This window comes from Oryx dammah, unplaced genomic scaffold, assembly GCF_014754425.2.
Source record: "Oryx dammah isolate SB20612 unplaced genomic scaffold, SCBI_Odam_1.1 HiC_scaffold_26, whole genome shotgun sequence".
NCBI classification, from domain to species: Eukaryota; Metazoa; Chordata; class Mammalia; order Artiodactyla; family Bovidae; genus Oryx; species Oryx dammah.
Window position 1 is genome coordinate 16,761,881 of NW_024070210.1, and position 24,782 is coordinate 16,786,662.

Sequence of the window (24,782 nt, forward strand, 5' to 3'; positions counted from 1 at the left end):
ATTAAAAAGCAGAGACGTTACTTTGCCAACAAAGGTCCGTCTAGTCAAGGCTATGGTTTTTCCAGTGGCCAGGTATGGATGTGAGAGTTGGACTCTGAAGAAGGCTGAGCGCCGAAGAATTGATGCTTTTGAACTGTGGTGTTGGAGAAGACTCTTGAGAGTCCCTTGGACTGCAAGGAGATCCAACCAGTCCATCCTAAAAGAGATCAGTCCTGGGTGTTCATTGGAAGGACTGATGCTGAAGCTGAAACTCCAATACTTTGGCCACCTGATGTGAAGAGTTGACGCATTGGAAAAGACTCTGATGCTGGGAGGGATTGGGGGCAGGAGGAGAAGGGGACGACAGAGGATGAGATGACTGGATGGCATCACCGACTCGATGGACATGAGTTTGGGTAAACTCCAGGAGTTGGTGATAAACAGGGAGGCCTGGTGTGCTGCGATTCATGGGGTCGCAAAAAGTCAGACACGACTGAGCAACTGAACTGAATACATATGCAAAGGTGCATAAGTGCTCAAAACATTCCGTTATAGACAAGCATATACAATGTGTGTTTGTCACTCAGTCGTGTCCAACTCTTTTGACCCCACGGACTGTAGCCCACCAGGTTCCTCTGTCCATGGAATTCTCCAGGCAAGAATACTGAAGTGGGTTGCCATTTCCTTCTCCAAAGCATGTACAATACAAATACTTAAATACACCCATTCATGCACAAAACACACTCATGCCCACAATCACAAATCCAAAATAAAGACACACATAAACACATGCATATGTGTAAACACAGATATTATGGGCAAACATATACGATCCAGATATGCCTAAACACTCATCTACTCACCCCTCATACACAGGCATAGCAGCGATGCCCAGACATCCTCCACCAAGATCCTGGGCCCAGGAAGGAATCTGTCTGCTCCACAAGCCTCAGCATGTTGGAACTCGTCAGAAAGTTCTTGCAGCCCCCACCTAGCTAGCTAGTGACTGGCCTCTGGCTCCTGGAGCTCTGGGCTTGGGGCTAGCCAAGCAGGAGGCAGCCCCACATGGGTGGGCGGGCAGACAGCGGACGCAGAGGTCACTGAGGTGAGGGCTGGGCCTGCTCTGGCCTCTCTTTTCCTGGCTGGAATGTAAGCTGTAGGGCCCGCCTCTCAGACCTCCCCCATCTCCCACAGCTGCCCACCAGCCCCAGGCCCAGGCCAACCCGTGAACCCAAGTCCTGCCAGGTTATTGCGTCCAGGAAGCTGTGCACAGAGGGTAGTGGTGGTGATGAACCCTTGAAGACACACACAGATATGCAGAGAGATGCACAGTCACACACAGAAGCCGGCCCAGATATTCACAAAGACATGGGCAGGCATATGAATTCACAATCCCACTGAAAGGCACATTTAGACACACTTCCAAAGCCAGCAGAAAAATCACACACCACACACACAATCACACAGGCATACAGAGATACCAAGAGAACAGACCCTCACACAAGAGACATTTACACAGACACTCAGACTACACAATGACTGAGAGCACACGGGGGACCTTCACAACCACACCTAAATGCCCACACACAGGCAGAGGCACAGACACACACACAGACCCCTGCTGCACTGGAACACCTCCTCCTTCTCCTGGGACCTAGAGGAAATGCTGCACTCGGCCCCTCTCCAACCCACATGTGGCCAGTTTGCTGGCAAGGCCTGGGAAAACTGCTTCCCACAAGAGGAAATAGTGCTGAAGTCCTGGCCGGTGCCTGCTGTCTGAGTGCCTGGCTAGGAGGATGGTGCTTGGGCTGAAGAGACAGCCACATGGCTTGGCTTAGTTACACACACACACACACACACACACTTTTCAAGAGTACATATGTGTGTCCAACACATACAGGCAGGGGCACTCTTGGAACCTCGGTTTCTTCATCTCTGTGCTGTGCGCTGTGCTTAGCCTCTCAGTCGTGTCAGACTCTTTGCTCTGTCCACGGAGCCTGGCCGACTGCAGTCCATGGGGCCGCAGAGTCGGACACGGCTTCCTCTATAGAATAGGGCTGATAATTCTTTCACCCTGGAGGATTATGGCGATGGTATAAGGTGGCACCATGAAGTGCCAGACCAAATCATTGCCTTCCTGGGGGGTCTGAAGCGGTATCTCTCCAGAGGCCGCTAACATCAGGAGCTTTGGGCACAGGCAGCGGGCTGACCTGGCTGCCCCGCACCCGAGGTGGCCAGAGCCGAGCTGTGGTCCCCTCTCCGCGGCCCGCACTGGGTGCTGCCTGAATCCGATGGTGCCCCGTGCTTGGCGGCCGCAGCAAGCTCCGAGCGTCGCCAGGGAGGATGCGGGCACGGGTCCGGCTGGCCTTCTTTCAAGTCTGCGTCGGGATCGCCCCTTCCACGCACTGAGGGCCAAGGGAGCTGGGACTCAGATCTACGCCGCCCGGCTGCCCTCTGGCCCCGCTGGGCTCGGCCTCTCCCTGGGACTCGGGTCTGGAGCCTCGTCGGCGGTGGGCGGGGCGGCCGTGCGGCCCCGCCCTGTCCGCGGCCCCTGAAACACCGCCGCCAACAAGCTTTAAGTCCCAGAAGGGAGCTGCTGTCTGAGCGAGAAGCGGCATCACTGGCCGGCTGCGACGGAGAGAGAGAGGACCCGGGATCGCGCTGGGGCTCCTGACCCGCCCTCCCAAGGACCCGCCTGCCCCACGCCGCCCGGCCCCGCCGGACTCTCTGCATCAGCCTTACCTGCGGGGGCCTCCAGAATCTCCAGGACTTTCAGAGGATGCTCAGGCCGCCCACGGGGACCTCGGGGCAGCAGTGAGGGGGGCATCCAGCTCCCATCCAACTCCGGTCCTGCGCCAGGGGCTTCCCCTGGAGATGAGCATGGTGGTTTTCTCTTGGAGTCCCCTGGCTTGGTACGTCTGAGAAGATGCCTTCCGTGAGACTGTTCACTTGCTTTCTGCAGCTCCTGACGGGGCTGGCGTTGCCTGCGCCGGTAAGACTCCCACCCCCAGCCTGGGAATGGGGAGGGGCGGGGCTCTGAGATCCCAGACCCACAGCGGGCAGTGGCACCCTCAAGGATGTCCACACGCTTCCCAGGAGCCAGGCCGGACCGGTCCTCTGGGAGGAGACCTCGGGCTGGACTGTCCCAGACTCCAGCCCCCGGGGTCTATCTTGGCGGGGGCAGGGAAGCCACAGAGAAGGGAGGGAGGTTTCCTGTCTGGCCCCTGGATCCCCCAGTGGCTTTGCTAAAAGCATCTCTCTGCTAATCCCAGGCGGGTCCCTGGCCTTGTGGTCAGGGTCGAGGCCCTGTGACCAGGCAGGCGCCCCCAGGACCTCTGACCTGGCCTGGTGGAAGGGAAGCCAGCCCAAGAGGCCATTGGTGGGGAGGCTGGGCCCTGCCCCCGCCAAGGCTCCAGGCCGAGCCCAGGGCTCCTGGGTGGGCTGGGGTGGCGGGGGTGAGACACGAGTCCCACTGTGCCCTCTTTCCCCCGGTGGGCAGCCGGAGGTCCTGAGTGCAGGGCCTGGGGAAGTGAGCAGAGCCCTTTTCCCAGGAGCTGGGTGAGTCTGGCTGCAAGCCAGCTGGGGCAGTGAGATCCTGACAAAGCCAATGAAGCTCCCTTCCCACCATGGTACCCCCACGGCCCTATCCCATTGCCCTGGGAGTCCCCGGCCCCGGCGCAGAAGAAGGTGGGCTGGGCAAGTCCCACGAGGGGGCAGGAGAGCCGTACCACCCGCCGCCCGCCCGCCTGCTGCAGGGCTGCTTCGAGGTGTAACTTTACCGGCGGCAGCAGCTCCTGGCGCCACCGGCTCCAGCACCTCCGCTCCCACCAGCTGATGGCCTCCCCCTGGGCTCTGGCACCCAGCCAAAGCAAGCTGCACAGGACCTAGCCAGGCTGCCTGGGGGCTGGGTAGAAGGGAGACCCCCATAGTCTCACCAGATCTTTGGGATATAGCAGGCAAATGGGTCTCCAAAAACTTCTCTAGTCTCCCACCCTTTCCAAATGAGGAAACTGAGGCCAGAGAAAGTGGGACCCATCCAGGCTCCCTCGAGTTGTCAGTTGCACTGGAAAGAGCTAGCCGTGAGATGGGGCGGCATATTAGAGCAGCAGGTGGGCAGGAGGGCGGAGGGGGCCTCTGTGCTCTTGCCAACGCACAGGACCCTAGAGCACAGAGGCCCAAGTTCGTCCCCCTCACCTCTGCACCTTTCTGTCCACAGCAGTGGGCCTTGTCTCCTGGGAGCATTTCATCAGCAGTGGAAGGTAAGCTGCCTGGGTGGGGAGGGCGTGGTGCAGGGCTCCCCAAGCCCTCACATCTCAGGGCTCAGCAGCAGATGGGAAAGGGTTGGCATGAAGAGTGGGTGCAGGCCGATATTAAGTTGGAAGAGTCTGCAAGCTAGCTGAGGCCTTAGCTGACAGAGTTGGCAGGGCCTGAGAGATCCCCCTTCCATTGTGACCCAGAGGCCTAGAGAGGTCTCTTCCTGGGCCAGAGTCACTGGGCACCCAGAGAACAGGGCAGGAGCGCATATACCCAGTGTCCAAACAGTTGGCTCAGAGCCCTTTCCCAGCATGATACAAGGGGGCGGATGGGGTCTTGGAAGGCTGTGCAGTGATGAGTGCCAAGGGCCAGACTGAGGGTCCAGAAGCAGGCTGCAGTGGGCCAGCAATCAAGAGGACCAGGGAGGGGCAAGAGTTCCCAGCAGCCAGGCTGAAGGAACTTCAGGGATTTGAGGAGACCTCTCCATTGATTACACACAGACAGAGTGAGTCGTGTCCTCCCCGGCCCCTCTACTCCCCACCCTAGGTTGCATCAAGGGAGAATCTTCAAAGGGCAAGACATTTGCCAAAGAGACATACGTGCAGAAGGCAGGAGGCCCATGCCAGGCCCCCCGCCTTGCTCCTCCCTCCCTGCCTCTCCGAGACGTGCAGGCAGGCCACACACCACTTCCCACGGAAGAAAGGGAGCGTGTAGGGACGTGCGCACGCACACGCGTGGTAGCCTCTTCGTGCTGGGAACACCCTCCCTCTACCGCCTGGTAGCCAGCCTCTCCTGGACTTGGTCATGCTCTGCCAGCTTAAGTCCCAGGCCCTTTGGGCACTGAGAAGGTGGGGGCAGTAGCAGCCACTGATTTCATTGATACCTCCGGGACTGGCACATTAGGCTTTCTGGGATTTGGAGAGGGACCCATCACCTATCTCCACCCCATGGCCCTTTTGATCCTTTTAGTATATTTTGGACAAAGAAGTCTGTGCCTCAGTTTCATCATCTGTAAAATGGGAGTGTTAGACCAAATGATATCTAAAGGTTCTTTTTCCCAGATGACAGGATTCTCTGACTCCATAGAGGTGTCCCAATAGTACATATATCCCAGGGACCTGGGTGAGGAGGCTTGGAAGTGTCAGTCCCTTAGGGCAGCTCCCCTGTCATCATCATCATTGATTAGGGAGCCTGTATTGTGACCAGGGAAAGAACTTTGGACCCCAGTTATCAAAACCCTGAAAACGACATCCCCTCGTAATACCAGACAAGAGACAGCATGCTCTGTATTCTGCAGCCACAGACGTTGATTTTTTTTTTTTTACTGTTACTATTCATGGTAATAGTATCGGCCACTTACTGTAACTCCATGCTAACCACAAGCTGTGAACTAGGAAAACACTCATATTCTCTGTGTTTTGTAGATGAAGGCTCTGGGGCTCAGAGAGGCTCTTGGGGTTGCCTAAAGGCTCAGACACCCCTCAGGACATGTGGCAGAGCTGGAGTTTATGACACCAAGCCTCCCCATGGGTCACAGCTGAGCAGGCATGAACAGGGTGTCTCTCGAGGCAGGCTGGCTGTGTGCTTTGCCAGTGACCACAGAGGGGATACCTGCTGGGTTCGGGCTGGTGGCCTGTGGCTCTGCCCAGTCCTGTCCCCCCACCCCAACCCAGTGGCCTCCCCAGGAGCTTGCTCTCAGGATGAAACACTTCCCATCCAGGGATCTCCTCTGTCCTGGGTGGTAGGCAGCTGGAGCCAGACTGGAAGCTTGCCCAGGGGCTGGCAAGAGAGCCCACTCATGGCCCTGGGGGTAGCCAGGCGCCTGCCCGGGCCACAGGCAACACCCCCCACACACACCATTCCTCTCTCAGACCCTGGCCTCTAAGCAGGTCGGGGGCCAGAGGAAGTGCTCTCAGGAGCAGGTGAGCAGAGCTCTTTGCTGAGGGGCTCAGCCCACATCTGGGAGAAGTCATCGCACTCTCTCAGCCAGCCCCTCGCCCAGCACCCTCTGTTTCTCCCACACCCCAAGACAGCAGCCCCAGGGATGAGTGGCCCTCTTCCTTGATGACCACCAGGTAAACCAGGCCCAGCCCACCGCCTTCTCTGCCCTCTCCCAACGCCATCTGGGCCGTGTGGCCCAGGATGTGCCGGGCTTCAGGGCCCTGGAGCCTGGGTCCTGTTGACACAGTCAATGTGGTGGGTGTGGGGGGAATAGGAAGTCTCTTCTGCTTTCTCAGCCCTGCTGGGCTCTGCTTAGCCGGGCAGTGGCCCCACAGCCTGGCTGGGCTAGAGTCTGCTTGTGGGATGGTAGGGGGCTTCGGGGCCCCTCCTCTGCTTCTGTGCTCTTCCTGATGGCTGGTCCCGGGGTGGGACCCTGAATCCTCTATGGCACTTTGGCAGCCGGCTATTCTTCTGCTGTTATTTACGTTTTCCAAGGCAGAGATTAAATGTTGAGAGTTATGTAGTGCTCATGAAGGTTTTAGACTAAACACGCACTCATGGAGGTACATTAGGGTGCTGCTTCTCTGACCTCTCCCTGCAAAGGCCAGTTTCCTGGGGCTTTGAGCTGCCTGGCGGACATGGCCTTGTTTCCTGCTTGGGTCCAGGGAGAGTGGCCCAGAGGCCTGGAGAGGCAGGATCAGGGAGGCCTCTGGTCCCCTTCTCATCCCCGGACCCAGCCCTAGCGCCCCTGCAACAGACAGGGCAGAATGGAGCCGCAGACGCCCAGATAAGCATGGTTTATTGCTCTGTGCTGCCCCAGCCAGCTCCACGTGGACACACCGCCTCTTGGGTATTTTCCACCGGCTTGCAGTCTTTCCCGAGGGCCTCTGCTAGGGCTGAAGTTTATTTTTCCTCCAAGATTACCCTGAGACTCACGTCCTTGCAGGCTCAGTAGAATGGACTTCAGCCCTTTCTGCCTCCTAGGAAGGGCTGTGGAAGGAAGTGAGGGGCTGCTGGGAGCAGCCGTTGCACCAGGGCAGAGGCTGCAGGGACCCCAGGTGGCCCAGGTCCCCTGTCCTCTCCTACCAGAGGAGAACGACCATCCAGTGCAGGGCAGGGTGACCCAGGATTGGCGATGTGTCTCTGCCCGCAGTCTCAAGGCTGGGCTGGGTCGTGTGCGTAGCACACACAGAAACACAGAGCACCTGTCAGAGCTGGGGGAGCCCTTAGCAACCATCTCTTCCCAGCCTTCTTCTTTTTCCCCAGCTGGAGAAACTGATACACCCAGAAAGGTGCAGTGACCTCCCCAAGGTCACACAGCCAGAGCATGGCCGGGACCAGGAGCCAGTCTCCTGGCTCTGGCTATTCACTTCCTGTGAGTCTGTGTTTGGGTCCAGGACCCAGGCCCTCCTCGAAAGGAGCAGCATCTTTTGAGAGACTCCAGATCAGGCCCCCAAAGATCCAGTCACAACCACCAGGACATCGTGGGGGTCGGGGATGTCCCTGATAATTTTCAGTGAACCATCATCTACTCAGTCAGTAATTACCTAGCCTGTGTTTACTGGGTGTTTGGGTGCCTGTCTACGAGGAGCCTCAACTTGCTTGTAAAAATGATAAAAGCCACCAGTGACGGAGATAAAGCAAGCTCTTGGGGCTGAGTTATGCTCAAAAGAGGAACATCTGTTCATATCGGACAAGTTGGAGAAGGCTTCAGAGAGGAGGCAGGGAGGCAGGGCCAGAGGCGTGGGTGGTGGGCTTTACTTGGTTAGAAATGAGAAGGGGGCAAGGAGCATGGACCAAAAGAGGGAATCTGAGTGATGCGGCCCTGGGCCCATGCAAGGGTGGTCCAACTGAAAATGGAGAGCGGGGATGGGGCTCGTCTTTGGCTGCAGTCTGGGCCACCAGGCGGAGGAGCTGGCCAGATATTAGAGGAAATAAGGACTAAGGGGAAGGTTCACCCTCCCTGCGGGACTCTGCAAGCCAGTCTTGCGGAACTTGCAGAGCTAACTGTATTCTGCCAATTCCCCAAGACCAAGGGAGGACCAGGTCAGGCCCTGAGAAAGATCCAGAGGCCTGGGGAGACTACCAGAACACTCTCCTCCAAGCTCCAAGGCCCCCGAGGCCTATGCCGGCACCTGAGCTGAAAACAGAGCCGAGAATCGCAAGCCCCTAAGAAGTTCTGTTCCCCTGGGATTTCCATCTAGCAGATGAGCCGGGGCAGGCAGCGGGGAGGCCCAACTGTCGTCCCAGAGAATTGACATCAGGAGTTCAGAGCAGGGGGAGAGCTCACGTAGGCTGGGGGCTTCCTGGAGGAGAGGGTGTGGGCTGTACCTGGGAGGGCCTGCCATGCCTGGGGACCTGAGCCGGCTGTCTGTGCCTCCTTGCAGTGGTGCCCTTCGAGCAAGTGTGGAGCCGCAGCTACTGCCGGCCGGTGGAGAGGCTGGTGGACATCGTGTCTGAGTACCCCAGTGAGGTGGAGCACATGTTCAGCCCATCCTGCGTCTCCCTGATGCGCTGCACCGGCTGCTGCAGTGATGAGACAATGCACTGCATGCCCCTGGAGATAGCCAACGTCACCATGCAGGTAGGGTGACACCCCGGCTCGGGCCCCAGCCTGCCCCGCCATCCACAGCCACTCAGAGGGCCACGGAGCCTGCCCCCCGAGAGAGGGGCCGGGAGAGGGCAGGCCAGGGCCACAGGACCCGAACGGACACCCAGGTGTTCTTACCCACAGCACTCCTCCTTCTTGAGTCCCCACCCCCTCTTTGAGCGCCCCTCTCTCCTCCCTTAGCAGCTTTCTCAGGCTCTGGCTTAGCCCTACCCCAGGACACAAGGCATCTGATTGAGGTTGGGAAAGAAATCTGTTCGGATTCAAGATGTCCCTTTTTATACCAGGAGTGTTTGGTGCCCTGAGCTTTGCTTCCACACTCACACTCACAATTTTGGTTTTTTTTTCTGAGCACTTGAAACTTCAGAAATTTCCAAGCACTGTGCTTCAGAAATGTTACCTCAACTTTCAATCCTTGGAGCCAAGTGATATTCCCATTTCACAGAGGGAAGCTGAGCTTCAGAGATGATATTTCACCTACTTAGCAAGTGGAAAAGCCAAGATTTGAACATAGGTCTTGCTGCCTTCAGAGCACAGGCCACCTTCTCACCCTGTGCTTTGCTGATGGGAAGAGGGGGGGATAGGAGCCTCCTCGGGTCCACAGGCAGGTAGGAGGGCTGTTGCCCCACGCTCCAAGCAGAATGAGGGTGTGTAGTACAGAAGGAAGGAAGGAAGCATTAGTTGCTCAGTTGCGTCCGACTCTTTGCGATCCCATGGACTATATCACGGGATCCTCTGTCCATGGGATTCTCCAGGCATGAATACTGGAGTAGGTTGCCAAGCCCTCCTCCAAGGGATCTTCCCTACCCAGGAATTGAACCAAGGTCTGCCACATTGCAGGCTGATTCTTTACCATCTGAGCCACCAGGGAAGCCCAAGAATACTGGAGTGGGTAGTTTATCCCTTCTCCAGGGGATCATCCCTACCCAGGGATTGAACCCAGCTCTCCTGCATTGTAGGCAGATTCTTTACCATCTGAGCCACGAGGGAAGCCCATGTAGGACAGAGGCTGGTGGGAAACAGGGAGTCTGGTCCTCCCCTAAGGGGTGGCTAAACAGAGTATTGGAAACCCGCAGGCCACCCCCACAGTCCAGTCACCCAACCTTTGTCTCCTCACAGCTCATGAAGTACCGCTCTCTGGACCAGCCCTTCTTTGTGGAGATGAGCTTCTCTCAGCACGTCCGCTGCGAGTGCAAGTGGGTCCTTGGGTGCGGCCGGGACAGCCCCCCATGCACCTGGCGGCATCAGCCAGGGGTTGCCTATCCGAGCTGCAGTCTGTGCCTTCTCCCTAGCTGATGGAGGCCAGGGAAATCGGGGACCAGTGGCAGCCCAGGGACCTGGTCCCAGGAGCTGGAGCATAGCTACTGAGAAGCCACAGGGACAGAGGGAGCCAGGGTCCCTCCCAAACTGGCCAGGCTTGGGCACGCCATCTCCCTGCTTGAGCTGGGATGGGGATGCCAGGGTCCTGGAAGAGGCACTTGGACCCATGGGAGGGGGCAACGGGATTGAGGAGCTCAAAGACAGACAAACCCTGGTAGGAGGGAAGGGGCAGAGGGAAGGAGGCACGGGCTTTCTTTAAAGTCGAGTCTCCACCTGGCAGAGCCTCTCCCCAACACATCTTGCTGCTGGTGCCCAAGGCACTTTTAGCATTAGTTACCGGGAGCAGCAGGCCTGGCCCTGGCAACTGGTTCAGGGGCACTCCTGATACCTCTGCGCCATGGGATGGAGGCACGGGACCAGAGGTCCTGAGCCATATCTTGGGGCAGGAAGAGGGGGAGAACCACTGTTTATGGTGCGTCTGCTCTGTGCCTCGCCCAACATAAGCACCCGACCTGAGTGTATTTTCTGATTTAATCAGCAAACATCTACTGAGCACTTACTGTATGCTAGGTATGGTCTCAGATGTTTGGGATACAGTGGTGAGCAAGACAGACCAGGTCCTTGGTCTCCTAACCACCCATTTTACAGATGAGGAAACCAAGGCTTGCTAAGGTTACATGATTTGCCACAGCTAGTGGGTTGACCCCAGCCTGTTGACCCCTAAACCTGCCCTTTCTCATGCTATCTCTCATGGCCATTACGACACTCTACAGAAGCCCCAGTACTGCCCTGGGCTTGGTCTTGCCTGGTGTCCAGGGCTCTGGCCACTGCTCTTGGACCTATACCACCGCTAGAAGCCCTGCCTCAATCTGCTTCCTCCCAGCCTCCCTTGCCAGGGCTTGGCCATGTAACAGCAGTTCAGTAGCAAATCCTCCTTGGCAGTGCTAGACAGAGACCTTTCACCTTCCCCATCACCTTTGCCCTCATAACCTGTATGTTGGGGCAGACAGATGAGAAGATTAAGGGTCCAAGAGTGTCTTTGACTGATCCCAGATGGTAGAGACAGGACCAGACAGTCCCAGGAGGAGCTGGTACCTTGCCCTGGCTCCCAAGGGAGACAGCCAGCCTAGGGCAGCCTTCCCTGGCCCAAAGCTGACTATCACCACGCTGTCCCACGCCCACAGCATGGTTCCCAGGGAAGACTGTCGCCGTCCAGAGGGCTGAGCAACAGGGCCACCTTTCTTCTCTCTTCTGGGCCAACAGCCACGGCCCTGGGAGACAGAGCCAGGACAAGTCTGGTGACTGTGGGGCTTTCGATCACCTCTTGTCATCCCACTCCCTGAGTCCCTGAGATTGCTGCAATGTCACTCGTCACATGTGGCAGTTGTGCCTTGACAGGTGGCCTTGCCCCTCATTCACTGTCTGCGAGGAGACTCCCAGAGGGCACCCTGGAAGAAAAGGGCACCCTGGCAGGTGCAAGGGGAGGAAGTGAACAGAGAAAGGCAGCAGAGAGCAGACTCGGTCCCCAGATTTGATTCCAAGAAGCAGAGGAGAGCAGACAGGTGTGGAGAGGACCCCCAAGAGGGCATTCGCACCTCTCGTAGTGGGGTCGCCAGGGCCTAGAGTGGGAGTGGAAGCCCCCAGGCCTCTGGGCATCTCTCCCTCACTAGCTCCATGCTACCCCCTAGTGGCTTCAGCACCAAATACAGGGCCAGTCCTAGTGATGGCCAGGGGAGTCTGGCCAGGGAGCCCCGACCCACGGCTGTCCTAATTCTCCTCTGTTCCTCTCTCTGTTTTTGCAGACCTCTGCGGGGGAAGATGAAGCCAAAAAGGTAAGCAGCCTGGCAGGGGTACCGGGCTGTTCTCAGGCCTGCCAACACCTGACCTAGCATGGGGGCCCCCAGCCGCTCTGTCTTGACGCTTTTGGCTTATTGCAGGAGGAGATCCAGGGTCAGGGGCCCGAGGAAGAGAGAGGAGCAGAAACACAAAGACTGTCACCTGTGAGTGCACGGGGGTGCCCAGGGATGGCAAGGAGGCTGGGCCAGAGGGGTGCCCCACCCTGCCAGCACGGTCAGTGGTCGGGAAGGGACAAAGCCAGCGGTGCAGGCCAGAACCTAGAGATTCCAGGACCTAGGAAGCCTCTGGTGAGCCAAGACAAGAACGAGGAAGCCGTCCCGGCTTCGTTCTAAGTCTCTGTGTGGCCTTGAGCAAGTCACATCACCTCTCTGAGCCTAGTTTTTCTGTGTGTAGAATGAGGGTCAGCAGGGTCAAGCAGGCATTTGGTCGATCTACAAACATTTACCAAGCACTTACTGTGTGCCGGGTACTTTCATGGGCAGACCAATAATATTTCTGCCCTTACAGGGCTTACACTCTAGTGTTAGGAAGTCCAAAAATTTAGGGACTGAGGCTGGTGAGCTACAGTCCATAGAGTGGTAAAGAGTCAGACCCAACTGAAGCAACTTAGCACACACACAGGCCAGCAGTCCAGTGGTTAAGACTCCACCTTCCAACGCACGGGTAGCCGGTTTGGTCCCTGGTCAGGAAACTAAGGTCCTACGTGCTGCAGGGTGTGGCCAAAAATTTTATTTTTTTAAAGTAAGATTTTTTAAGTCCAGAAATTTAGCCAGGACTACCTCCTGGAGGCCCTAGGGAAGGTAGAACCCCTTGCTGGCTCTCAGGCCAGTATTTCTTTCACTCTCCCAGGGAGCCTTGGGGCCTGCTTGCTTTTCTTTCTTTGTCCATGTTACCTGTCCATTTGGCTTCACCTCTGGAGAAGATGGCTGGGGTCCAGGCCTGAGTGTTGGAAGAGAAGAATTAGCAAAGGGCAACTCTGAATCTGTGAGAGTAAACAGTAAAAATAAAGTAGATCACATGCGCAGTAACTCAGCACCACGGTTCTCCTTCAAGACCAGTCTCCTCCCAGCGACAGGACTGTCTCCACAGTCCTGTCTTTTCCACAGATCTTCTCATGTCATGGGGCTGGAGCTGGCCAAGTTCTACCCTGTGAGCCTGTCCCTGCAGGAGCAGACATGTCCACCCCACTCCGTGAAGCTAGGGATTCTGGGGAGGTTGGTCCCTGCAGGCATGTAGCCCTTATTTCTCTCCTGGTTCCAAGCAGTGACTAGGGGAGGGGCTGGCAGTCCCCACAGAGCTCCCCAACCAGGCAGCCCCAGATGGAAAGCGTCCTGTCCTAGCTGCTGGGGTAGCAGCCTTCAAATGTTTCATTAAGGAATCTCTTGAAAGAACTTCCAAAGCCCACATGCCCCCTTGTTCATTTTTAAGTCAACATTAACCTTTTTCATCAACATTGTAGATAGTTGCAAAGGATGTAATATATTAATATTTTAATATAAAGTCATTATATCACTCTCCAGATGCATCCTGTGGAATAAGCCATCCGAATTTAATACCATCATTCACTTTTTAAAAATTGTTTAACAACATCAAAAAATATATGAACACTCTCCTTTAATAGCTGCATATTTCCATTGCTTCCTTTTTCCTCGAACATGTCTTTCCATTTTACTTTCCCCACAGAATTTCAGCCTAATGTAATATTTTTTAAATAGTCAAACATCTTTTATGTACCACCTTGTCTTACTTATCTGCCACAACAATGGTATATGAGTTTGAATTATTTTAAATTTTCCTGTGAGCAGAAAACTCGAAATTAAATTTTTTCTTGGAATGAATTATCACAGTAATTTTTAGTAGTACCCATTGGTTAAAACAGCACAAATACATTATATTTTACTAGATGCTAAGCACAAAAGGACAGTCAATCTTACTGGGGTTGCATCTCAATGAGATGGTTGCAGCTACTTCTTTTCAATTAGTTGATGAGCCTGGCAATGAACGTTATCTCCTGCCAGACTGACACGGGATTCAGCAGTAATCCCATTCCTGTTCATTTTTTGCAGATGAAAAGATTGAAAAACCGTGTTCACATAAATAAGTAAATGGGGCTGGGTGTTACTCAATCACTTGAACTCCTTCCAAGTTATCAATATTTGCCAAAAACCTGAAAGTGATGTGCTATCAGAATTTACTTCTCTTGACATATTAGCTGACGATTTAGCTAATCTCTTCAATTTTGTTGAAAGCAGATGTGGAAACCACCCAACTTGCAAAAGACTTGGTTACCCAATAGCTCACCACATTTCTTTTCTCAACCACCTACACCAATATCTATCAAATTGTTCTTTTACTCAGTGTCCCCCTGAATCCTTTTTACCCTGGGGCAAAGTACTGTAACAGGAACTTCCTCCCTTTCTGAGGGAGAAGGGCCTTTGGCAACGAGATGATGAGAAGCAGACCTCTGTCACAGACAATTTTCGGGCAGAGTGCAGGCAGAGGCTGGGAGCAGATTCCTTTAAAACCACCAATACTCACATAGGACTTGGACAATCTTCATGTGCATCCAGGGGTTCCGGTATCCTTGTTTGAAGATTGCTGCCCCAAAGTAACCAAAGGCATTGGTGCATGGAGCCAGACTGTGTTCAAAGCCGGCTTTGTCACTAACTTGCTGTGTGACCTTGGGCAAGTTTCTTAACCTCTCTGAGCCTCTGTTTCCTCATCTGCCAAAGGATGATAGTAATTGCACCCTTCCTCGTGGAATATCATTAAGGGTAAATGAGAGAGTGCTTGGCGCAGGGCTGAGCACCTGGTTAAGTGCTTGGTGAAGACCAGTTCCTAGCTGCTTCTCAGCCTCATGCAAGCAGAGATCCAGGAGCACTGCAGGCTCTCCGTGCTCCCTGTCCAAGCTTCCCCTCCAGGAAGTCCTCCCACCCTCCACCCTGGGCTGATACCCTCTTTCTGTGTTTGGTCTCTGGCAGGTGCGGTGATACTGTTTCCCGGAGGTAACCAGTCCCTCGGAGGAGAGAGACCCCCTACACCCAGCTCGTGTATTTATTACCGTCACATTCTCAGTTACCTCCCTGCTGGCACCTGCCCTCTATTTATTAGCCAATTGTATCCCTGCTGAATGACTCACTCCCTCCACGGGACAGGACCCTCAGGAATTCAGTGCCTTAAACAGAACGTGAGAGAAAGAAGACAGACCCATGTGGCTTCAGCTTGAGAAGGAGCAAGACTTGTGGCTTTGTGATGGGCAGGCCTGGCCCCAGAGGCCCCGGGGGGATCTCCAGGAGGCTGGAGAAGGGAGGACTGGAGACCCACCACTTGCCCTCCCGGAACCTTGGGCTCCGCGCAGACCAGCAACCCTTGCTGGGGCAGCTCCTGGTGGAAGTAGGGGGTGGAGGCCCCTGCTCTGGCCACACTGGCCCTGCTGAGAGGGTGGGCGGGCAGCCACTCTGCACCCTGGAGGTCGGACGTTCAGCTCTGGAGAACAGTGTTTGCCTGGGGGGCCTCTGCCACTCCTCATCTCCTCAGTCTCGCCTCACCTCTTAACTGCTGCTTGTGCTGGAACATTGTTCCTTGTGGCCAAGGCATCATCATCCCACCCCTCTCAAGGACAAAGGCAAAAAGTGGGCCCCAAGCTGGACATGGAGCGAGCTGCCCTCGCATGGCTGTCTGACCGCCAAGCCAGATTCTCTTGAATAAAGTATTCTAGTCTGCAACTGCTTTCCAGGGGAGCGTTCCTGCTAGAGCAGCGGGTGACAGCAGGAAGTGGAAGGGGGACAGAGGAAAGAGGACCGTGGGCTCCAAGGCTGCCTGGGGGTATGGGGTGCGTGGGGTCCATTCTGCAGTCCCTCGGGCGTCTTCTCCAGAAGCTTTAGGCAAAACCCTGAGGCCCACTCTTCCCATAATGAGGGGTTCCCAGAATGGAGACTTGGCCCTAAACTGGGGGGCCCAGGCCTCAGCCACCCCTGAACACCCTCAAATTCAAGAGCACAGTCCTCTTCCCCTGGTACCTGTCAGCTTCCCCAGGGCCACCCTACCCCTAGCCCAATGCCTGGCTCTCAGGTGCCACAGCTCCTGGCTCCAGGGACCTAAACCGCGCCACCTCCAGCCCACTCCGGCTGCTGAATGCAGGGACTGGCAGATGCTGCCTGATTTCTTCCGCCCTGGGCCTCCCATCTTCCTCTGTCTCCTCCTGAATGCCTTGGCATGAAAGGAGGAAAAAATGGTTTTTTTTTCCCCCCAATCCAAACCACTTATTATCTGACTCCCTTCAGCCTCCAACCCCCAAGGTGTGTCTGTTTTCTGGCTATGTTTAGGGACAGGGTGCTCCCTGTTCTCTCTGGTTGCAGACTGCTCAGATAAAGCCACAGGGCCTGGGCCGGAGCCCTCCTCAGGCTTTGGAGGGAAGCCAGGGACGGTCTGGGTGGGGTAGTGCTGCCGAGGCAGCTGCCCTTGGTGGTCTGTCCACCACTGAGGCCTGGGCCGCTTTGGAGGACATCCCGGTCAGCGTGTGCTTCTGGCCGGCGATCACAGAGTGGGTGTGGGCCAGCCCCGCAGGACATGCCTCGTGGGAGAAAGGTATTTTCTCTTCTGCCTCTTCCCTCATGGGCTACACCCGTTCCGAGGGATAGAGAGCTAAGAAGAGCACCCTCCCCTTTAGTCAGTCTCTGATGGGGCCCCAGGGACACTACCCCAGCCCTCGTAGCATGTCCCAGGCTCTCAGCTTCACAAGTCACCCACATGGAGGTCTGCCTCCCCACCCAGACCAGCTACCCCTGGAGAGAACTAGACCAGAGGAGCAGCCAGAGGCCAGAAGCAAAACTCGGCATCTGTGGCCAGAACCTCACAGCTGGAGCTAGTAGGAAGGGAACGGACGGGTGCATCTGACCAGCCTGGCCATCTTGTCAGGTCATTCAGGACGTAGCAGGCCCTTCTCTTTTGCTCTTTATCTCTTTGTGGAGCCCCACTGTGTACCTAGGCACCAGAGACCCAGTGGGGAATAAAACATCCAGGACCTGCTCTCGGGGATCTCGTATTTGAGTGGAGAGATGGACCGTGATCGTGGATTTGGGGTGTGCGGTGGACTTTATTGTTTTTCACATTGGAGACTGGACCCAGCACTTAGGAGAAAGGGGTCTTAAGCACCCCCACACTTTTTAAAACAAAGAAGCAGCAATTTGGTGCTGGACACGTCTGTCTACAGGATTTATGATTAATAGGAGATGGCTGAAGTAGTCCTGCTAGGCTCAAACATCACCCAGCGTGCCCTTCTACAGCCTCCATAAGCAGAGGGGTGGGGGAGGGTACGGGGTGGTGGGGGGAGGAGAGAGAGGGAGGGGCAGCCGTTGGATACCTGGGTTGCTGGTGTCTACCCTCCTCTCCCTGGAGCTGGATTTGCCATTCAGATTAGCCCGTGTGCTATCTGGCTGGAGGTTGGAGGGCTGGAGAACTGAATAGAGACAAAGGACAGGGAGAGGGGACACTTCAGGACATCCAGCAGTTTTTTCCCACGGGTTGGGGGACGTGGGGAAGGTGAATGGCCGTGAGCTGCCTTGCCCATGGTCTCCCAAGAGGGACACCTGCAGGTGAAGAGACCCCAGAGGCTATCGGCTGTGGGCATAGAGTTGGGGCAATCGCTGAGTGGGCTGTCAGCTGCAGAACTGGAAAAGGAGCATGATAGGGAACAAAATAGCGGGGCAACCTGGCAGCGCACCCACAGGACAGCTGGCATCTCGATGCCTACCATACCAGGTACATTCACAGCTAGAGAAGAAATGGCCCCTGCCAAGAGGAACTTGTCCCCTGATTTCTCCTTCCTGACCCTGTGAAAAAGAGAAAAGGACTTTGGCCAGGAAAGTGGTGAGGGGTCTAGGAGCAGACCATGCCTCTTCCTGCTCACTCGAGTTCAATCCAGGCCCTGCCCAGGAGCGAAAGGAGTCAGCCTTCAATTAGATGGACCAGCTTAAATGAGGCCAGGCCTTTAATAAATTAAAGTGACAGGAACATTAGAAGATCTGCCCAAGATGCTATTAAGAGACAGGAAAAGGAGAAACAACATAGTTCATCCAGAAGCAACGATGAGAGAGAGAAACTGGTTTGTTTGTATTCCTGCGGCTTGCTCAATAAGCAACTGATACATGTAAACAGAGAAATTAATGAGAAAATGGTCTTATTGCCAGAGTATGGGTCTGGCACATTAGAGATGGTCCTTTGTTTGAATCTGAGTAGACCTGGGTCTGCTTTGATTAATAGAGTATTGCAGAAAGGACCCTATAATGGTTCCAAGGCCTTTAAAGAGGACTGGCAGCTTCTGCCTTGGTCTCTTGGATCCCTGAGCTGCCATGTGAGAAGTCCAACTATGGTGAGGTCACCATGTTGGAAGGAAGCCCAAGCCGTGCGTAGGGAGGAGGCGGGGAGGGATCAATCAGCCTCCAACTGTTCCAACTCCCGGGCATTACAGTAATCTCAAATGAAGCCTCAGACCCCCTAGAGAACAGACAGATTGGGACTTCCCTGGTGGTTCAGTGGTTGCGAGTCCGCCTTCCAGTGCAAGGGAAGTGGCTTTGATCCCTGCTTGAGGAACTGGGATCCTACATGCTGCAGGGCAACTTAGTCTGTGAGCTGCAACTACTGAGCTGGCACGCTCCAGAGTCCCTGCTCCACAAGAGAAGCCTGTGCACTGCAGCAAAGACCCAGCACATCCAAACACATAATGAAATTGTTTCTCACTAAACAAAAATTAAAAAGAGAGAGGAGAGAGAAGCTGTACCCACTGTACCTTAATTGATTTCCTCATTGTTGAATTAAGAAATAAAATAATAACAGAGTATTTGGAGGCAGTTGTCATGCAGCAATGGAGGCTTAATGGAAATACAGAAAGGTGATGAGACAGTGTTAGGGGAAAGTTTTCTAGACCAGGAGGTCACAGAAGGCCTCTCTGTGGAGGTGACCTTTATGGTGAAGTTATGGTCATATGACGATTACTCCAAAGCAGGACAAGAGTTCTTCAAACATAAAACACAGCTGATGCTAAAGCCTGGAAGGAATCCCAGTGTGCCTGGAGCCTGAAGGGCAAGGGAGGAAGGGCCGTGACATATGATGTTAGAGGTAGGCAGATCATGAAGGGCTTTGCAGGGTAAGGAGTTTGAATTTTGTTATAATGTGGATGGAAACCATTGGAGGGGTACAAGCAAGGAAACAAAGTGATAATCTGCACGTTTTTTTAAAGCCCACTCTGCCTTCCGTGTGGAGAATGGACCCTAGGGGCACGAGACCAGGTACAAATAATACCACTGAGAAGGCCAGAAGAGAGTTCGATCTTAATTATGCATGTGAGCTGGTTACCCTGATCATTCACTCATTCCTGAACATTTTTTGAGTCTACTAGGACCAGGCATTTTGTAATGGATACATGTGTGAAGGGGCAAAATATATTAGCACATGAAAGTCTTTCCAGTTCAGTTCAGTCGCTCAGTCATGTCCGACTCTTTGCGACCCCATGGGCTGCAGAATGCCAGGCCTCCCTTTCCATCACCAACTCCTGGAGTTTACTTAAACTCATGTCCATTGAGTCCGTGATGCCATCCAACCATCTCATCCTCTGTCGTCCCCTTCTCCTCCCGCCTTCAATCTTTCCCAGCATCAGGGTCTTTTCAAACGAGTCCGCTCAGGTGGCCAAAGTATTGGAGTTTCAGCTTCACCATCAGTCCTTCCAATGAATATTCAGGACTGATTTCCTTGCAGTCCAAGGAACTCTCGAGTCCTCTCCAACACCACAGTTCAAAAGCATTAATTCTTCAGTGCTCAGCTTTCTTTATAGTCCAACTCTCACATCCATACATGACTACTGGAAAAAACATAGCTTCGACTAGATGGACCTTTGCTGGCCAAGTAATGTCTCTGCTTTTTCATAAGCTGTCTAGGATGGACAGAGAGGCCTCACATGCTGCAGTCCATGCAGTTGCAAAGAGTCAGACATGACTGAGCAACTGAATTGGTTGCATGACTGACTGACTAGGTTGGTCACAGTTTTTCTTCCAAGGAGCAAGTGTCTTTTAATTTCATGGCTGCAGTCACCATCTGCAGTGATTTTGGAGCCCAAGAAGATAAAGTCTCTCACTGTTTCCACTGTTCCCCACCTATTAGCCATGAAGTGATGGGACCAGATGCCATGATCTTAGTTTTCTGAATGTTGACTTTTAAGCCAACTTTTTCACTCTCCTCTTTCACTTTCATCAAGAGGCTCTTTAGTCCCTCTTCGCTTTCTGCCATAAGAGTGGTGTCATCTGCATATCTGAGGTTCTTGATATTTCTTCCAGCAATCTTGATTCCAGCGTGTGCTTCATCCAGTCCAGCACTTCTCATGATGTACTCTGCATATAAGTTAAATAAGCAGAGTGACAATATACAGCCTTGAAGTACTCCTTTCCCTGTTTGGAACCAGCCTGTTGTTCCATGTCCAGTTCTAATTGTTGCTTCTTGACCTGCATACAGATTTCTCAGGTGGCAGGTCAGGTGGTCTGGTATTCCAATCTCTTGAAGAAATTTCCACAGTTTGTTGTGATCCACACAGTCAAAGGTTTTGGCATAGTCAATAAAGCAGAAGTAGATGTTTTTCTGGTATTCTCTTGCTTTTTTGATGATTCAACAGATGTTGACAATTTGGTCTCTGGTTCCTCTGGCTTTTCTAAATCCAGCTTAAATATCTGGAAGTTCACAGTTCACGTATTGTTGAAGCCTGACTTGGAGAATTTTAAGCAGTACTTTGCTAGTGTGTGAGATGAGTGCAATTGTGCAGTAGTTTGAGCATTCTTTGGCATTGCCTTTCTTTGGGATTGGAATGAAAACTGACCTTTTCCAGTTCTGTGGCCACTGCTGACTTTTCCAAATTTGCTGGTATATTGAGGGCAGCACTTTCACAGCATTATCTTTTAGGATTTGAAACAGCTCAACTGGAATTCCATCACCTCCACTAGCTTTGTTCATAGTGATGCTTCCTAAAAAAGCCCACTTGACTTCGCAATCCAGGATGTCCGGATCTAGGTGAGTGATCACACCATCGTGATTATCTGGGTCGTGAAGATCTTTTTTGTATAATTCTTCTGTGTATTCTTGCCACCTCTTCTTAATATCTTCTGCTTCTGTTAGGTCCACACCATTTCTGTCCTTTATCGAGCCCATCTTTGCATGAAAATTTCCTTTGGTATCTCTAATTTTCTTGAAGAAATCACTAGTCTTTCCCATTCTTTTGTTTTCCTCTATTTCTTTGCATTGATCACTGAGGAAGACTTTCTTATCTCTCCTTGCTATTCTTTGGAACTTGCATTCAAATGGGTATATCTTTCCTTTTCTCCTTTGCTTTTCACTTCTCTTCTTTTCACAGCTATTTTAAGGCCTCCTCAGACAGCCATTTTGCCTTTTTGCATTTCTTTTTCTTGGGGATGGTCTTGATCCCTGTCTCCTGTACAATGTCACAAACCTCTGTCCATAGTTACTTCAGGCACTCTGTCTGTCAGATCTAGTCTCTTGAATCTATTTCTCACTTCCATTGTATAGCCACAAGGGATTTGATTTAGGTCATACCTGAATGGTCTAGTGGTTTTCCCTACTTTCTTCAATTTAAGTCTGAATTTGGCAATAAGGAGTTCGTGATCTGAGCCACAGACAGCTCCCAGTCTTGTTTTTGCTGACTGTATAGAGCTTCTCTACCTTTGGCTGCAAAGAATATAATCAATCTGATTTCGGTGTTGGCCATCTGGTGATGTTCATGTGTAGAGTCTTCTCTTGTATTATTGGAAGAGGGTGTTCGCCATGACCAGTGCATTCTCTTGGTAAAACTCTGTTAGCCTTTGTCCTGCTTCATTCTGTACTCCAAGGCAAATTTGTCCATTACTCCAGGTATTTCTTGACTTCCTGCTTTGGCATCCCAGTCCCCTATAATGAAAAGGACGTCTTTTTTGGGTGTTAGTTCTAGAAGGTCTTGTAGGTCTTCATAGAACTGTTCAACTTCAGCTTCATCAGTGTTATTGGTCAGGGCATAGACTTGGATTACTGTGATATTGAGTGGTTTGCCTTGGAAATGAAGAGAGGTCATTCTGCTGTTTTTGAGATTGCATCCAAGTACTGCATTTTGGACTCTTTTGTTGACTCTTTTGGAGAAATGGCTGCTCCATTTCTTCTAAGGGATTCTTGCCCACAGTAGAAGATATAATGGTCACCTGAGTTAAATTCACCCATTCCAGTCCATTTTAGTTCACTGATTCCTAAAATGTTGATGTTCACTCTTGCCATCTCCTGTTTGACCACTTCCAATTTGCCTTGATTCGTGGACCTAACATTCCAGGTTCCCATACAATATTGCTCTTTATAGCATCGGACTTTACTTCCATCACATCCACAACTGGTGTTGTTTTTGCTTTGGCTCAGTCTCTTCATTCTTTTGGGAGTTCGTTCTCCACTGATCTCCAGTAGAATATTGGGCGCCTACTGATCTGAGGAGTTCATCTTTCAGTGTCCTATCTTTTTGCCTTTTCATACCATTCATGGACTTCTCAAGGCAAGAATACTGAAGTGGTTTGTCTTTCCTTTCCCCAGGGGAGCACATTTTGTCAGAATTCTCCACCGTGACCCATCTGTCTTGGGTGGCCCTACATGGCCTGGCTCATAGTTTCACTAAGTTAGACAAGGCCGTGGTCCATGTGATCAGATTGGTTAGTTTTCTGTGACTGTGGTTTTCAGTCTGTCTGCCCTCTGATGGAGAAGGGTAAGAGGCTTATGGAAGCCTCCTGATGGGAAAGACTGACTGAGAGGAAAACTGGGTCTTGTTCTGATGGGCAGGGCCATGCTCAGTAAATTTTTAATCTAATTTTTTGTCGAAGTGCTGGGCTGTGTTCCCTTCCTGTTATCTGAGGGAGGCCAAACTATGGTGGAGGTAATGAAGATAACAGCGACCTCCTTCAGAAGGTCCCACGCATGCACTGCTCCACTCAGAGCCCTCACCCCTGCAGCCGGCCACCGTCCGCCCACGCCTCCGCCTGCGACTCCTGGACACTCACAGGCAAGTCTGGATCAGTCTCTTGTGGGGTCACGGCTCCTTTCCCCCAGGTCCTGTTGCGCACAAGGTTCTGCTTGTGTCCTTGCAGAGTCTCTTTCCCGGTCCTGTGTAAGTTCTGGCGGCCCTATGGTGGGGTTAACGGTGACCTCCTCCAAGGGGGCTCATGCCATACGCAAGTCTACTGCACCCAGAGCCCCTGCCCCCGCAGCAGCCCACTGCGGACCTGTACCTCCGCAGGAGACACCCAGACACAGTTCTGTCTCAGTCTCTGTAGAGTCTCTGGGTCCTGGTGTGCGCAAGGTATGTTTGAGCCCTCTGAGCATCTGTGGCAGGTATGGGGTTTGATTCTAAATGTGATTTCACCCCTCCTACCGTCTTGCTGGGGCTTCTCCTTTGCCCTTGGACATGGGGTATCTCCTCAAAGTCGCTCCAGCACCACACAGCTGTCGCTCCAGCACCTACTATTTTGCTGGGGCTTCTCTGCCCTTGAATGTGGGATGTCTCCTTAAATTGTACTTTGATGGGGGGAAAGGGAAACAACCAGCTTCAGAAACGTCTCTTCATTTCTGTCTCACCCAAGGTGAAGAAATTGGAAGAGACAGCTCTGCTCCATGGTGTCATTCAGGGCTTGAGGCTCACTCCTGTCATGCAGTGGCCATCTTCCAGAGCCTCAGATTTTATATCTTCTTTCATGAAGTGTTTATTCAAAAATTTTCTTCTTCATTGTTTTTTTCCTCTTCCCACTGGCAAGAAGACATAATCTCTTGTTATATATGGCTATAAAATCAACATAATGAAGCCAGAAAGGATGGATACTGTATTATTTCCCAAGATGAGTTCACTGGGGCTTCTCCTTTGCCCTTGGATGTGGGGTATCTCCTCAAAGTCTTTCAAGTTTCCCACTTACTGAAGAAAACCCCATTCTGGAAGAAAGAAGGATAAAGAGAGAGGTCTTAGTTAGAAAGGCTAAGTTGTCTACCTGAGAACCAAGAGAGAGAAGGCATGATGGGAGAGGGAAATAAAAGACATCAGGGTCAGAGCTAGAGAAAGAACTTGGTGTTCTGTTTGGAGCTTCTGATAATAAGTATGGGGTGTGAAGGAAGTGACTTGGGAAGTGTTGCTACACTACTTTGATAATGTCGAAGGCCCTAATTTTTTTGTTTTGCTTTGGTTTCTTAGCTCTGCGGCTTGTGGCATCACAGCTCCCCCACCAGGAATTGGAACTGAGCCCCTGGCAGTGGAAGCACAGAGTCCTAACCACTGTCCTGCCAGGGAATTCCCAAAGGTGCTAGTGTTCTTTTCTTTAAATTTTATTTATTTTCTTAATTATGTTTGGCTGCACTGGGTCTTCATTGCTTCTTCTAGTTGCAGTAAGCAGGGGCTACTCCCTAGTTGCAATGGGCAGGTCACTCATTGCAGTGGCTTCTGTCGTTGCAGAACAAGGCTGTAGGCATATGAGCTTCAACAGTTGTGACGCACAGGCTTAGTTGCCCTAGCACATGTGGAATCTTCCCGGACTGGGGATCTAAACTATGTCCCCTGCATTGGCAGGCAGATTCTTAAACACTGGACCACCAGGGATGTCCAGCCCTAATGTTCTTAGGGTGAAGCAGAGCCCAGTGAAAAACCTGGATTGTACAGAGATATATAGAGAGAGAGCTGGACAGAGATATATATAGGGATATATATAAGGCTTCTTATATATATAGATATCTATATAGATACATAGGGCTATATATTTATATATATATGGATATATAT

The 24,782-nt window shown here is 52.7% G+C and overlaps 1 protein-coding gene across 3 annotated transcripts; it reads left to right on the forward strand.

Moving 5' to 3' along the window:
- Positions 1–2,561: 2,561 nt before the first annotated feature.
- PGF (placental growth factor) lies at positions 2,562–15,684 on the forward strand. 3 transcript variants are annotated; one of them, XM_040226082.1, is made up of 7 exons: positions 2,579–2,971; positions 4,196–4,238; positions 8,562–8,758; positions 9,902–9,978; positions 11,905–11,934; positions 12,040–12,102; positions 14,941–15,684. In XM_040226082.1, exons 1-7 carry the CDS (start codon positions 2,906–2,908, stop codon positions 14,966–14,968), a joined length of 504 nt encoding a protein of 167 aa, XP_040082016.1. In that variant the 5' UTR covers positions 2,579–2,905; the 3' UTR covers positions 14,969–15,684. The 3 variants fall into 3 exon arrangements, with proteins under 3 accessions (XP_040082017.1, XP_040082016.1, XP_040082019.1); XM_040226083.1 differs by lacking the exon at positions 12,040–12,102 and having other exon boundaries at positions 2,562–2,971; XM_040226085.1 differs by lacking the exon at positions 9,902–9,978.
- Positions 15,685–24,782: the final 9,098 nt, after the last annotated feature.